This window comes from Ursus arctos, unplaced genomic scaffold, assembly GCF_023065955.2.
Source record: "Ursus arctos isolate Adak ecotype North America unplaced genomic scaffold, UrsArc2.0 scaffold_25, whole genome shotgun sequence".
NCBI lineage: Eukaryota > Metazoa > Chordata > Mammalia > Carnivora > Ursidae > Ursus > Ursus arctos.
This window is the reverse complement of record NW_026622930.1, coordinates 38,037,744-38,052,765: the sequence shown is the minus strand read 5'-3', so window position 1 is coordinate 38,052,765 and position 15,022 is coordinate 38,037,744. Positions and strand designations below refer to the sequence as shown.

The following is a 15,022-nucleotide window of genomic DNA, read 5'->3' as shown; positions in this document are numbered from 1 at the left end:
CCATGCCCAACATGAAGCCTGACATGGGGATGGCTCTCACAACCCTGAGATCATGACCTGAGCTGAAATCAAGAGTCAGAGGCTTACCTGACTAAGCCATCCGGGCGCCTCTTGGCAAAAAATTTTATTTGCTCACTGACCACATTCACTCTTTAACCAGAAGTTTCCTGTTCTATTAAAATATAAAGATCTAAAAGTTGTCTTTATTTTTAGGAAGCTTCACTCTGAGTCATGTTACTGGTTTGGATGTGGTCTTTTTCAATAAGACAATGGCAACATAATAAGCCTCCAGGTCAGCACAGCATTTGTATTGCCTATTTTAGTAAACTTACATTTGTTTAGCTCCTATCAGGGAACAATATTATGATCAAGCAGACGACATGATTTGTTTATTAGGTGAATCCCTGATGTCTACATGCTAATATAAGCCCTGTGCTGCTGTAGCTTGCTTTGGTCTGCTGGTTCCCAGATGTGGTATCCAGCTGTTTGTCAAGTTCCCTCTCTGTAACCCATGGGAACCCCAACTGTATTACCACACCATGGGGTTCCTACTGAGTTCACTGTTTAAAAAAGTGGAAGTTGGAATGTTCCTTTTTATGTTTTTATTGAAAAGAGCAAAAATGGTATGAAAAGGTAAAATTAGTGTGTGTGTATATGGCTGATATTCATTGTATGGGTTAATCTGAAAAACTTTGCATTCCTACTTCTGATGGAATTCGGGTCAGATTATAAGATAATGCTTGGCTTAAAAATTTTTCCACAGTAAACTGGTATTGATGCTCATTTATTCATTCTTCACTCTACTTATTCAATAAATATCAACAAATCCTTATTATGGCTTTGCACATGTGTCCCTTAGGGAGGGAGGAGTTTATCCAATGGAGCTATTTACAGACTGGTTTGCAATCTTGATAAATGCAGTGAACGTGGCTTACAATTGCCAAAGACATTCAGGCTCTCAGGTCTTACAATCGCTGAAATAAAGTGTATATCCTTGCGGGTGTTGCGGGGTATAAGAACCGGGTGCTGGGGTTAAGTACGCTTGACAGTCTTGAAGTAAGTGGCTCTCCGCAGAGCAGATGCCAGATATTATTTATAGAATTAGCTGACATTTAGTGAGAATCTGTAATATTTAGGGTCGGTGTAGAGACTTTTGTTTTAGATAATTTTCCCAAACGTTTATCTGCGAATGCATCGTATTTTCTGTGCTTGCATGACTGTGCAAGTATAAAGGAGAGTATAAAGCACAGGCTATCAAATTGTTCAAAAGAAAATGCCAGCCTGAATTATTGATTATGTACACAGGGCATAAATCTTTGAAATCATGGTAATGTTTCCAGACAGTACAAGATGGAATCTATGTTCTTAGCTTTTCCTTGAAAAATACTGCTAGATGCACGGAGATGGAGCTTTGTGTACAATGTACCATTTTAATAAACCCCTCCCTGAAATCTAAGGTAGTGCACTGGCTTACGGAAGCTAAGACCGAGCCCTAGCTGCAGGACCGGAACACTTGCTGCCGGAACGTTTGTGCTGCAGTGTGTCGCCTCCGGCCGGTGCTCATTCACAAAGGGACCGTCTCAGCCGAGGGCCTGTTGGTAGGAACCCGCTTGGCGTCGGCTCTGTGGAGGTTTGGGGGTTCTCTGGCTGTAGTGAAGCAGCCTTCTCGGGGAGAGTCCATAGGAAAGAAGGTGGCATGGACGATCAGGGCTGCCCCCGGTGTAAGACCACTAAATACCGGAACCCCTCCTTGAAGCTGATGGTGAATGTGTGCGGACACACTCTGTGAGTCGGGACAGGGGTTCCGTGGGTGGCGGGGGGGACGCGCAGGGTGGGAGGAGGGAGCTGGGAGATGCTTGGCCTTGGCTCCGGGGAGAAAAGGGCGTCGTTAGTTTCGGCACTGAGGAGGAGTAGGGGAAAAGGGAGCGTCGTTTCTGTGAACGGACTCGAGCGGCTGGCTCCTGAGCCGCGAGGGCCTGCTTTGGACTGCTGGTACCCGGTGTCGTACCAGCAGGTTCCCCCTTCATAGCCCATGTGTTTCCACACTGTGTTGACAACTGGGGTCCAGACATGTCGCTGGTAAAAGCGTGGGGGGTTGGAGTGTTTAATTTCACGCGAAATGTTTTTAGTGACAAGGGCCAAGTTGCTATGAAAACAAAATTACTGTGAATATATACTTCTATTTATTATGTAGGTTAATTTGAAAACCCCGTCTGTAAACCAGTTTGTCTTGATGGAGTTTGGTTAGATTCTCATCACTGAAAGGGAGAAGCCTAGATTCTCGGCAGTTAATTTTGGAGCTATAATGACGGCTGGCATTTAACGAGTGCACGTTATGTGCCAGGCGCTGTTCTAAGCCTTTACAGTGAATTGTCTCACTTCATTCCGACAACAGCCCCATGAGGTAAGTGCTAGTATTATTCCCATTTCACAGAGAAGGAGGCCGAGACTGCTCAAGGTCCCTTATGTGGACACTACTAGAATTGGAACACGCCATGTCTGACTCTAGAACGCTCATTTTTGGGAAGGGGACAGGAAAGAGGGAGGTTGAGTTTGTTATTTTGAAGACTATGTGCAGGAATTGGTCAACATATTTCCTGCCACATTTTTTAAAAAAAGATTTTGTTTATTTATTTATTTGAGAGAGAGAGTGAGCACGAGGGGGAGGAGCAGAGGCAGAGGGAGAAGCAGACTCCCGGTTGAGCAAGGAGCCCGATGTGGGGCTCCATTCCCAGACTCCTGAATCCTGACCTGAGCCTAAGGCAAAAGCTTAACCCCACTAAGCCACCCAGGCGCCCCTTATCACCACATTTTTATGGTCTCATGTAGTTCAGTAAAGGTGGTCTTACAAAGCACTTTGGGATTAAAGGTGGTATATTATGGTGAGCGTATATTCGTGTAGTTTCTCTGAGGTTTCTTAGAAATAAAAAACGATGGATAATCTATAGTGTGATAGACTAGGTCTTTGGGTAAGCAAAACTTGCATGATCAATTGTAGTCATAAGAAGGTTTATTAACTTGCTTAATTGGTACTTTTTCTTACTTTTATTTTCCTTATTTTTATTTTCCTTTGCTTTATCCAGCAATGGAAATGCAGTAGAACTGTGATTGAATGGTTTAAGATTAGAAATAAGGTAAAACTAATCAAGTAGAATGCATGGAAAAGGGAAGTGAGATGAACAGTGTATAGAGACTCTTAGGTTTTCAGAGAGGTTTTGTTCAGTTTCTCTTCATTTTCTTGTATCAGATTTATTGGCGCTCAAGGAAAGTGAATTTGCTTTTTTGGAAGGATGCTAAATGTAATTTTCTGCCAGACATTTCTGCCTGGTAGAAATTAGCTAACCAGAGAAGATTGTGATTTCAGTAAAATAAATGGCATTTTTATTAGACAATTACGAAATAATTTATTTTTAATTGGAGATTGCTTTTATTGTTTCCTTCGTCCTTTTTGTTTTCTCAAAAGAGTTAAGAATTGTCTAAGTTATTGGGGGCCTGGCTGGCTCACTTGGTAGAGCGTGTGACTCTTGATCTTAGGGTTGTGAGTTTGAGCCCCAGGTTGGGGTGTAGAGATTACTTCACGAATAAAATCTTAAAAAAAATTGTCAAAGTTATTCTTGTATTTCATTTATTTTGGCTTATTTGCTAACTTGTTAGATATAGACCACATTTTATAGTTCTTTTTTGACTTGAAATATGAACAAAAATGAATAAAAGAATATAGAGTATTGGCTAAGGAAATAAACTTATGATTTTGAATTCTTTGTGCAGTTCCTATAGGGCTTTGGCTTTGGGCAGATTATTAACTTCTTGTGCTCATTTTTCTTATTTGTACAATAGAGGTAGCAGCACTACCTGTATTACAGTGTTTGAGGATTAAATAATATATGTAAAATATTGGGAGGTGTTTTGTACAGTTTCTGTCTCTACTGTCAAATAGAGTATTTGTTTAATATATATTGGTTATCATACTATCATTACTTGTGGATAGTATGTGTGCTAAGCAGAAATGAAATTAAAACAGGAGTCATTTGGGCTACCATGAAGGACTTGCACAGTAATGATTATCTTTAAATGAATTCAAGAGACTATAAGATGTTAAAATGATAGTTTTAATTATAATGACCCTACTGTGATAGAGTGAGTAGGAGTGGTGATTCATAAAAGATAAGAAATACAGGATTATGGAACGTTTAATTAGGAGGGTGTACTGTTTATAGGAGAAAATACAGGAGCAAAAAGGAGCTTCCTACCTGAGCTTCGGAAGGCAGTCCCATAACCAACTGAGCCACGCAGGCGCCCTCTGTGATTGGCTTTTACTTAGAATAGTATTTTATGGTTCATCCATGTTGTAGCATGTATCAGGAGTTCATTTCTTTTTGTTACTAATATTCCATTGTATGGGTGTATCACATTTTATTTATCCATTCATTAGTTGATGGACATTTGGGTTGTTTTCACTTTTTGGCTATTATGAATAATGCTATTACGATCATTCATGTACAAATTTTTGTATGGACAAATGATTTTGTTTCTCTCAGTTATGTACTTAAGAGTATAATTTTTGGATCATATGATAACCAAGTTTTAGTATTTGAGGAACTGTAAGACTGTTTTCCAAAGTGCCTGCAGCATTTTACATTCCCACTAGCAGTGTACGAAGGTTCAGTTTCTCTACATCTTTTGTCAGCACCTGTTATTTAGCCTCTTTGGATTATCGCCATCCTAGTGGGTGTAAAGTGGCGAAATGAAGTCTTTTATATTCAGCTACTTATTTACTATCTTTGGTGTCCTCCTTCTTCCCTTTGGATCTGATTTTACAGTTGTCTTTTTTTTTTTTTTGCCTGAAGAATTTTCCTTAGCATTTCTTGTAGGTCTGTTGTTGAACAATTTTAGATTTTGTTTGTCTGAAAGTGTTTTTATTTCTCTCTACTATGTGAAGGATATTTTTGCTGAATATGAAATTAGAGGTTGGCATTTCACCACTTGAAAGGTACTGTTTTCTGATCTCCGTTGTTTGTGATGGGATGTTAGCTGTTATTCGTGTCTTTGGTTCTCTTTACATAAAAACCTTTTGGGGCTGCTTTTAAGACTTTTCTCTATAATTTTTGTTTCTGGCAGTTTGAGTATGTTCTAGATGTGTTTTTTTGTTTGTTTGTTTTTGTTTCTTTGTGTGTATTCATCCTAGCTGAGTTTTGCTGAGCTTAGATCTGTAAGTCAGTGTTTTTCATCCTATTGGAAAATTTCAGTGATTATGAACTATTTATACTTTCTTCTTATTTTGGAACTGCAATTACATGTATATTGGACTCTGATATTCTGTAGGTCCTGGTGGTATGATTTATTTTTCTTCAGTCTTTTTTCTCTCTGTTCTTTGGTTACTTTTTATTGATCTGTCTTCAAGTTCACCGACTCCCATATGCCATTTCTAATCTTCTGTTAAGCTCATTCAGTGTATTTTTGTTATTGTACTTTTTGCTCTAGGGTTTTCATTTTATTCTTTTTTATAATTTTCTTTTATTGGCTTTCCTATTTGTGCATTCATTAAGACCATATTTTCTTTTAATTCTTTGAATGTGTTTTCCTTTAATTCTTTGAACATATTTTGTGTTAATTCTTTTAAAATATTTATAATAGCTTATTTTAAAGTTTCTGTTTGCTAGATACAACATCTTGGCTATTGCAGGTTTGGTTTCTATGGACTGTTCTTTTTGACTATGGGTCACATTTTTCTTTTTCTTTTTTTGAATGTTTAGTACTTTTTTCAAATGTAAACTGGATCATGTAGCTGCTACATTTTAGAGATCTTGGATTTTATCTTTCTGTGTGTGTGTTTGTGTCTGTGCATGTGTTTTAATTTTATAGGTAGTTCATTTACTGGCTGATCACCTTGAACTTTGTAAGCTTGGTTTTAATCTTTTCTAGGATGGATCTGCAGAGATCCCAGTGTGTTTCCTTACTTTAGTGCAACTCAATGTCCAAACTTTTAATTCCTTGCAAAATTTGTTGGGTCCTGATTTTAAGCTTTGTTAGGGGAGTCTGGAATAAGTCTTATTTAGGATGTTGTCTTACTCTTAGTTGGTGCCTTTTTGGTATTTCAGCTGGATATTTAAAGTGTTAGGGTATAATGTGGTATCTCTACTCTGGGTGGGAACTTCACAGTATATCTACCACTCTCTTTTTTTTTTTAATAAATATTTTATTTATTATTTGAGAGAGGAAGAGAGAGAGAGAGAATGAGCTGGGGAAGGGGCAAAGGGAGAGGGATAATCAGACTCCGTGTCGAGCAGGGAGCCTGACGCTGTGTTTGATACCAGGACCATGAGATCATGACCTGAGCCAAGATGAAGAGTCAGATGCTTAATCCACCAAGCCACCCAGGGGCTCCTCATATATCCACCACTCTCTACTACCCTTTATTCCTCTCTTATCCACTGTTCTTTAAGCCTTGATTGGTTTTTCCTTGCACATGTGTAGCTTGTTTTTTGGCCAAGGACTTATAGAGGGTTTCCTATACAGACTTCTGGACCTTCTGCTTTGCAGTTCTCAGCCATATCAACTGCACTGAACTGTGATTTCTGACTTCAGTTTACCACAACCACTGTGCCCTTCTCAAACTAAGATTAAGAAAAAAGTTTTTAATTTACCTTCACTTATTCCTTTTTGAATGCTCTTCTTGTCTTTACATAGATCTACATTTGACTTACATAATTTTCCTTCCCTCTGAAGAACTTGTTTTTTTAAAAAATATTTATTTATTTATTTGAGAGAGACAGAGATAACGAGAGAGAGCACAAGCAGGAAGTTAGGGGGAGAAGCAGACTCCAGCTGAGCAGGGAGCCAGATGCGGGACTCAATCCCAGTACCGTGGAATCATGACCTGAGCCTAAGGCAGATGCTTAACCAACTGAGCCACGCAGGTACCCCTCAAACCCTTTTAAAAAATGAAAATACTAAAATATTATCAAAATCAGTTTGATACACTTAGAACGATTTTCTTTTTATATTTTAGTTTCCAGGATGCTAGCATTAAAAAAAGCTTTAAATGTTCAATAATGATTTTTCTACCAATCCTGTATTTTGCCATATCATTTGATTGATAATAAATAAACAATGTCATGGTATTTGGCTTTTGAGGTATAAACATGCAAATTGGGAAGCCTAAATGTATTGTTTATATAATGAAATGATTTAGAGGGTAACTAATTTTATAGATTTTTTCTTTGCATATTTCATTTTTGATTTGTATCAAAGACATATACTTGTATAAATAAGTGTATTTCCCACACAAAGACAAGAAAATGTAGTATTTATGAACTTTGTTAGAATTGTGTTGAAGTATCAGTTTTTTTTAATTCACTGTTAGAATATATAAAAAAACAGAATTTTGAGATGAAGAAAAATGGTTGTATATCTCATTCAGTTTTCTTTAGAACACAAATATGATAGTGGCTATATCATTGAAAATTAATGAAGACTCCATCAATATGGTGCAGTGCCTCTGCATCACTGATTTATATATATTTAATGAGTCTCCTATTCTGATTTCAGGTAACTGAAACAAACTGCATCTAGCACTAACTCTGATTTACTTACAAACAGTTCATTCCATTAAAATATAAATGTCTTGAAATATACCAATATTAAGTATAATTTCTTCATAAATAATTCTACAGTGTTTACTTTCAGGCTATAACTAAGTTGTTTCTAAAGAGAGAATCATTTTTTAGGACTGTTTTAGCTAATGTTACCAAAACATGTCATTTGATCTGATATCTTGTTACTGATTTGTGGACCTGGAATAGAAAATATGGGGGAAAATTTTTTTAGAAGTTATAGGATTGTGGTGTGACATGGCAGATGTTATATATTTGAGATCTATTGGAGGATACATGAGGAACATTTTAAGGGTATATTTCTATATTCTTTGACATTAGGAATATAACTTCCAATGTTTTTATTTATTTTGTTTTATTTTAAAATGCTTTTATTTTAAAATGTGTATTTTGTTAGTCTGTTGAAAAGATAATATTAAAAAACATTTCTAAAAAAACAAAACATTTCTGACAACAGAAAAATAGTATATAATATTTTTACAGAGCATTTAAAAAAATTTTTTTTTGGAATGCTGTTAAGTCACTTTATTATTTTTCTTTATTATGTTATGTTAGTCACCACACAGTACATCATTAGTTTTTGATGTAATGTCCCATGATTCATTGAGCATTTATTTTAATTTTTACCTTCTGATTCTTGTTAGTGATTCTACTTAGAAATCAGTTTTATATAATGTGTGGTTTTTATGGCTCTGGAATTTGCTGAGCTACATATTACTTTATTTTTTAGAAATGCTCATATTTGCCAGTCAAATGAATGCATAATTGATATCTTAACAATTTAATAAAATATTGTGTTAGCAGATGAAGATTCTTTGTCCATATTTTGTCTGTGCCTAATCAGATCATAGTAAAAGTGAGTTTCTTTAGAAAGTTGAGGTTAATAAGCAAAATTTTAAAGGCAAAAAATTCTTACTTTTAAGGTAGTTTAAATATATTTCTAAGATCTAAACTGTAATATGTTACAATAGGTGTCTCTGCATTATTTGAATTATGAATGTCTTGTTTCTCATGATTGTGTTTGGCATATTCATTAATATTTAATTCCTTATGGCGGTTAATTGCAAAAAGCAATCTATGTAATGTGTTGCAACTAAATGCAAAAACATACAATTTAAAGTAGAAATGGTGTCAATAATAATAAATTGCTACAGCTAGTACAAGTTTAGTGCTTGTAATTCCCCCTTGGGAAATATATTATTTGTGCTTCCTGTTTGCTTTATGTATTTTGGGTTTATATTATTTGGAATTAGAATAGAAACTAACATGTTACATGTAGAAGTTAGAATGTAACAAACTAGAAATTACTGAAGTCCTATAGGCCAAGTGGATTGATTAATAAAATACCTCACAGAAGACAATTATTTACTTATGTAAATACTACCAGGGTGTTTTGTTTTGTTCTCTGTCAAAAGGAAGAGCCAGAAATAAACTTGTGCTTTTTGAGTATATTCTTTTTACTAGCACTGTTCCCAATTATTGTGTTCATTCATGGGTTTTTCGTTTCTAGATTTTGCTTATTGAGAGACATTTTGGTGCAGTGGTTAAAAGCATCAACTTTGAAATCAGAGAAACTTGAGTTAAATCCTTGTGCTAGCACTTACTAGTGACCTGCAGCAAAGGCTTTTTTGACTGACCCCTTGATTCCTAAATCTTTAAAATGGTGCTAAAAATAATGCTACCTGTTTTATAGGCTCTTTGTGAAGATTAAGTAAAGGACAATTTGTACAAAGTTTTGCTTGGCATTATTATGCCTGGCATATGGCAGCTAACATTTATTGAGCACTTACTGTCATTAAAAGTGGTAATGTCAATCTTAACTGTTATATTTCTTTCTGAAAAATTATAAAATAGTTGTAATAATAATCTTAAGTGTGCTGAGGATACTGGTCAACCAGATGTAATCATAGCAGTTTCTGTGCATATGTATTTGTTTTTTGAAAATTAAACACAAATTGGATTGTGTTACATGAATTTCTGTGCAACTTAGTTTATTCATTTATCAATATATTTTGAATAACTTACGTTTGAGCGTGTAAATTTCATGGTTGCAGAGTATTCCATGTTTTGAGAATGCATTGATCTATGTAGCCTGTCATATATTAATGGAAGCTTTGGTTGTTTCCAGATATTCAATATTACAGTTTTTCAGTGTACATCCTTATCTTTGTGTATATGCAAGTGTATCTGTAGGGTAAATTCCTAAAAGCAAAATGTGTATTTAAAATTTTGTTAGACATTACTAATTTTTTTCTTTTTATTAGTTTTACTTATTTCAACTTTCCTGAGATGGGATTGACGTTCATTAAACTGCACATATTTAAAGTGTATAATTGAATCAGTTTTGACATATCATGAAGTGATCACTACAATTAAGATAACAAATATTTCTGTCATCCCCCAGATTTGCTTATGCCTTTTTGTAATCTGTTCTTTCCTCTACTCCCATCCCCAAGCAGCAACTGATTTGCTTTTCTTCTCATAGAGTAGTTTGTGTTTGCTATTATTTTACATAAAAATCATATAGTCTGTTTTATTTTCTGTTTTTTGGCTTGGCTTCTTTGACTCCATTATCCTGAGATTCATTTCTTGTATTGTGTGTATCATGGTTTATTCCTCTTTATTACTGAATAGCATTCTTGTATAGATTTACTAGTTTGTTCATCCATTTACTAGTTAATGGACAGTTGGCTTGTTTCTGGTTACTAGGATTAAAAAAAAGCTACTGTGAACTCTCATGTAAAAGTCTTTGTGTGAACATGTGCTTTTGTTTCTCTCAGGTAAATACCTAGGAGTGGCATGCATAGTAGGTATAGGTTTAACTTTTGAAGTTTTATAGTTTTAGATTTTACATTTAGATCTATGATCCATTTGAAGTTGACTTTTGTGTGTGGTGTGAGGTAAGAGTGTTCTTTTTTTTTTTTCCCCCTATGAGGATATCTAGGATATCTAGCACTTTTTGTTGAAATGCCTCTCCTTGGGAGCCTTGTGTGAGGTAAGAGTGTTCTTTTTTTTTTTTCCCCCTATGAGGATATCTAGGATATCTAGCACTTTTTGTTGAAATGCCTCTCCTTGGGAGCCTGAGTAGCTCAGTCCGTGGGGATCGAGCCCCGCATCGGGCACCCTGCTCAGCGGGAAGCCTGCTTCTTTCTCCCTCTCCCACTCCCCCTGCTTGTGTTCCCTCTCTTGCTGCTTCTCTCTCTGTCAAATAAATAAGTAAAATCTTAAAAAAAAAAAGAAGTGCCTCTCCTTTTTCATTGGATTGCCTTAGCATTTTTGTCAAGAATCAGTTGATTAAATAATTATGGTTTTGTTTCTAAACCCTCTATTCTGTTCCATTGATTTATATCTATCTTTGTTAGTACAACCAAACTGTTTTAATTACTTCAGCTTCATGGTAAGTCTTCAAACTAGGAAGTGTAAGTTCTCCCACTTTGTTTTTTATTTTTAAAATTGCTTGGTTATTCTAGGTCATTTGCATTTCTATATAAATTTTAGTATCAGTTTGTCAACTTTTGGTAAAAATGCCTACTAGAATATTGATTGGGATTGCTTTAAATTGGGGGAGAATTGCCATCTTGACAATATTGAGTATTCAAATCAGTGAGTTTGATATATCTTTTCATTTATATAAGTCTTTAATTTCACTCAGCAATGTTTTATAGTTTTCAATTAGAGGTTTTAGACAAATTTATTATATTTATTCCTAGGTAATTTTTATTTCTTGGTTCTACTGTATGTGTTGTTTAAAAAAAATTCACTTTTCGGTCATATTAACTTTATATCCTGCAATCTTGCTAAATTGTTTTATTCTAATAGTTGATTTGTAGGTTGTCTGAGATTTTCTTTCTTTCTTTCTTTCTTTCTTTCTTTCTTTCTTTCTTTCTTTCTTTCTTTTATTTATTTATTTATTTATTGTAATTTCTGCACCCAATGTGGGGCTTGAACTCACAATCCCAAGGTCAGGAGTCGAAGGCTCTTAAAACTGAGCCAGCCAGGGGCGCCTGGGTGGCGCAGTTGTTAAGCGTCTGCCTTCTGCTGAGGGCGTGATCCCAGCGTTCTGGGATCGAGCCCCATGTCAGGCTCCTCCGCTGGAAGCCTGCTTCTTCCTCTCCCACTCCCCTTGCTTGTGTTTCCTCTGTCGCTGGCCGTCTCTCTCTGTCAAATAAATAAATAAAATCTTTAAAAAGAAAAACTAAAAAAAAAAAACAAAAACTGAGCCAGCCAGACACCCCCCTCCCCCGCCCCGATTTTCTGTGTAAATGATCATGTCCTCTGGAAATAGGGCTGTTTTACTTCCTTCGTGCCAACCTTATTTATTTATTTATTTTTTACTTACTTACTTGGCTGTAATGCAATGCTAGAACTTCTATGATAATGCCAAATAGAAGTGCTGAAAATGGCATTCTTGTCTTGGTCTTGGGAGGATGAAGTTCAGTCTTTCACCATTAGATATGATATTAGTTGTAGGTTTTCCAAAGATGCCCTTTATTAGTTTTAGGAAGTTCCTTATTATTCCTAGTTTTCTGAGAATTTCTCTTTCTTCCTTTTAAAGTCATGTATTGGTTTTGAATTCTGTCAGTGCCTTTTCTGAATCTGTTTAAATGACCATGTGATTTTTCTCCTTTATTCTGATAATATGGTGAATTACATTGATTCATCCTTGAATGTTAATTCAATATTGTGTTCCTGGCTTTAGCCCTAACATATCATGATATACTATTATTTTTATATACTATTAGATTTGGCTTGCTAGTGTTTTGATAATCATCTTTGCTTGGATATCCTGTAAAATTTTTTTTGAAATGACTTTGTTAGGTTTTAGTATTAGAATTACTGTGGCCTTGTAAAACCACTTGTGTTGTGTATTAACTACCTGTTTCTTTGTAACAAATTATTTCAAAATTTAATAAGTGAAAGCACAAATGATTTCTCACAATTTCTGTGAGTTAGGAATTTTTTAGTGGCTTAGCTGGGACGTTCTGGCTCAGGATTTCTCACAAGGCTATAATCAAGGTATGGGGTGGTGCTGTAGTCATCTTTAGACTATTGGGGAAAGAGCAGCTTCCAAACTTCCTGGCATGAGCTGTAGTCTTTTGAAGGCTCGAATGAAGCTGTGGAGGATACTCTTCTAAGCCTACTTTTGTGACTTATGAGAAGTCCTGAGTTTTTTTTTTTTCAACTTTTTTTTTTTTTTTAAGATTTTTGTTTATTTTTTTGATGGAGAGAGACAGCACAAGTAGGCAGAGCAGCAGGCAGAGGGAGAAGCAGACTCCCTGCTGAGTGGGGAGCCCAATGCAGGGCTTGATCCCAGGACACTGGGATCATGACCCGAGCCGAAGGCAGACGCTCAACTGACTGAGCCACCCAGGCGCCTCAGAGAAGTCCTGAGTTCTTTACTGTTCGTTGGTTAGAGGTCTCAGTTCTTTGCTGTCCTAAAGATTTCTTCAGGGTCCTCCCAACATGGTAACTTTCTTTCCCTAGAGTGAATGATTTGAGAGAGAGGCAGAAGCCACAATATCATAAACTAGCTTTGGATGTCTGACCCTGTCATTTCTATCCCATTCTATTTGTTAGAGTCCTAAGTACAGCTCATATTTAGGGTGGAGGGGAATTAGGCTTCACCTTTTGATAAGAGAAGTATCAAAGAATTTGTGGACATGTGTACAACCACATTAACCATATTATCTGTGTGTTCATCACTGTTAGAGCCTAATAAATCCAAGAGAGCTCCTGATGATTCTTGCCTCCTGATCTTCATGCTCTTGTGTAATTTCTCCCCAAATGGTTATCAGAGTTGCTTGGGTGACCAATTGAATACTGTAGAAGTGACGGTTTGTCACTTCCAAGGCTAGGTCTTAAAAAAAATCTGCATGTTTCTCATAGATCATTTGTTTGGGAAGGATAGTTTCTGTATTGTAAGCAGCCATATGGAAAGGCTTATGTGGTGAGGACCTGAGGCCTTCTGACAATTGCCATGGGAGTAAGCCGTCTTAGATTTTCTGGCTCCAGTCATGTCTTCAGATGACTGTAGCCCTGGCTGATGTCTTGACAAATAATCAGCTATTGGATTCTTGACATTCAGAAACTGTATAAGATAATAAATGTTTATTATTATTATTAAAAAAATTTTTTTTATTATATTATGCTAGTTACCATACAGTACATCCCCGGTTTCTGATGCAAAGATCAATGATTCATTAGTTGCGTATAACACCCAGTGCACCATGCAATACGTGCCCTCCTTACTACCCATCACCAGTCTATCCCATTCCCCCACCCCCCCTCCCCTCTGAGGCCCTCAGTTTGTTTCTCATAGTCCATAGTCTCTCAGGCTTCATTCCCCCTTCTGATTACCCCCCCCTTTCTTTATCCCTTTCTTCCCCTACCGATCATCCTAGTTCTTATGTTCCATAGATGAGAGAAATCATATGATAGTTGTCTTTCTCTGCTTGACTTATTTCACTTAGCATTATCTCCTCCAGTGCCGTCCATGTTGCGGCAAATGTTGAGAATTCGTTCTTTCTGATAGCTGAGTAATATTCCATTGTATATATGGACCACAACTTCTTAATCCAGTCATCTGTTGAAGGGCATCTCAGCTCCTTCCGCGATTTAGCTATTGTGGACATTGCTGCTATGAACATTGGGGTGCATATGGCCCTTCTCTTCACTACGTCTGTATCTTTGGGGTAAATACCTAGTAGTGCAATGGCTGGGTCATAGGGTAGCTCAATTTTTAACTTTTTAAGGGACCTCCACACTGTTTTCCAGAGTGGCTGTACCAACTTGCATTCCCACCAACAATGTAGGAGGGATCCCCTTTCTCCACATCCTCTCCAACAATTGTTGTTTCTTGCCTTGTCTATTTTTGCCATTCTAACTGGTGTAAGGTGGTATCTCAGTGTGGTTTTGATTTGAATTTCACTGATAGCTAATGATTTTGAACATTTTTTCATGTGTCTGTTAGCCATTTGTATGTCTTCATTGGAAAAGTGTCTGTTCATATCTTCTGCCCATTTTTTGATTTGTTTATTTGTTTCTCGTGTATTGAGTTTGAGAAGTTCTTTGTAGATCTTGGATACCAGTCTTTTATCTGTAGCATCATTTGCAAATATATTCTCCCATTCCGTGGGCTGCCTCTTAGTTTTTTTGACTGTTTCCTTGGCTGTGCAGAAGCTTTTTATCTTGATGAAGTCCCACAAGCTCATTTTATCTTTTGTTTCTCTTGCCTTTGGAGATGTGTCATGAAAAAGGTTGCTTTGGCCGATGTCGTATAGGTTGCTGCCTATGTTCTCCTCTAGGATTTTGATGGATTCCTGTCTCACATCGAGGTCTTTCATCCATTTGGAGTTTATTTTTTTTCTTATTTATTTATTTATTTATTTATTTTAATGATTTTTTATTAT

General features: G+C 36.3%; 1 protein-coding gene across 3 annotated transcripts in view; it reads left to right on the top strand.

The window, feature by feature from the left end:
• The first annotated feature begins 1,568 nt into the window (after positions 1–1,568).
• Positions 1,569–15,022, top strand: part of MNAT1 (MNAT1 component of CDK activating kinase) — a 197,496-nt gene continuing 184,042 nt past the window's right edge. Inside the window, exon 1 of one of the 3 annotated variants that reach the window (XM_026480428.4) lies at positions 1,569–1,785. In XM_026480428.4, the coding sequence (XP_026336213.1) occupies positions 1,697–1,785 (89 nt within the window). In that variant the 5' untranslated portion in view covers positions 1,569–1,696. Of the gene's footprint in view, positions 1,786–2,207; positions 2,405–15,022 lie in introns of those variants that run through there. The other 2 variants (XM_048219939.2, XM_026480429.3) reach the window with 2 other exon arrangements.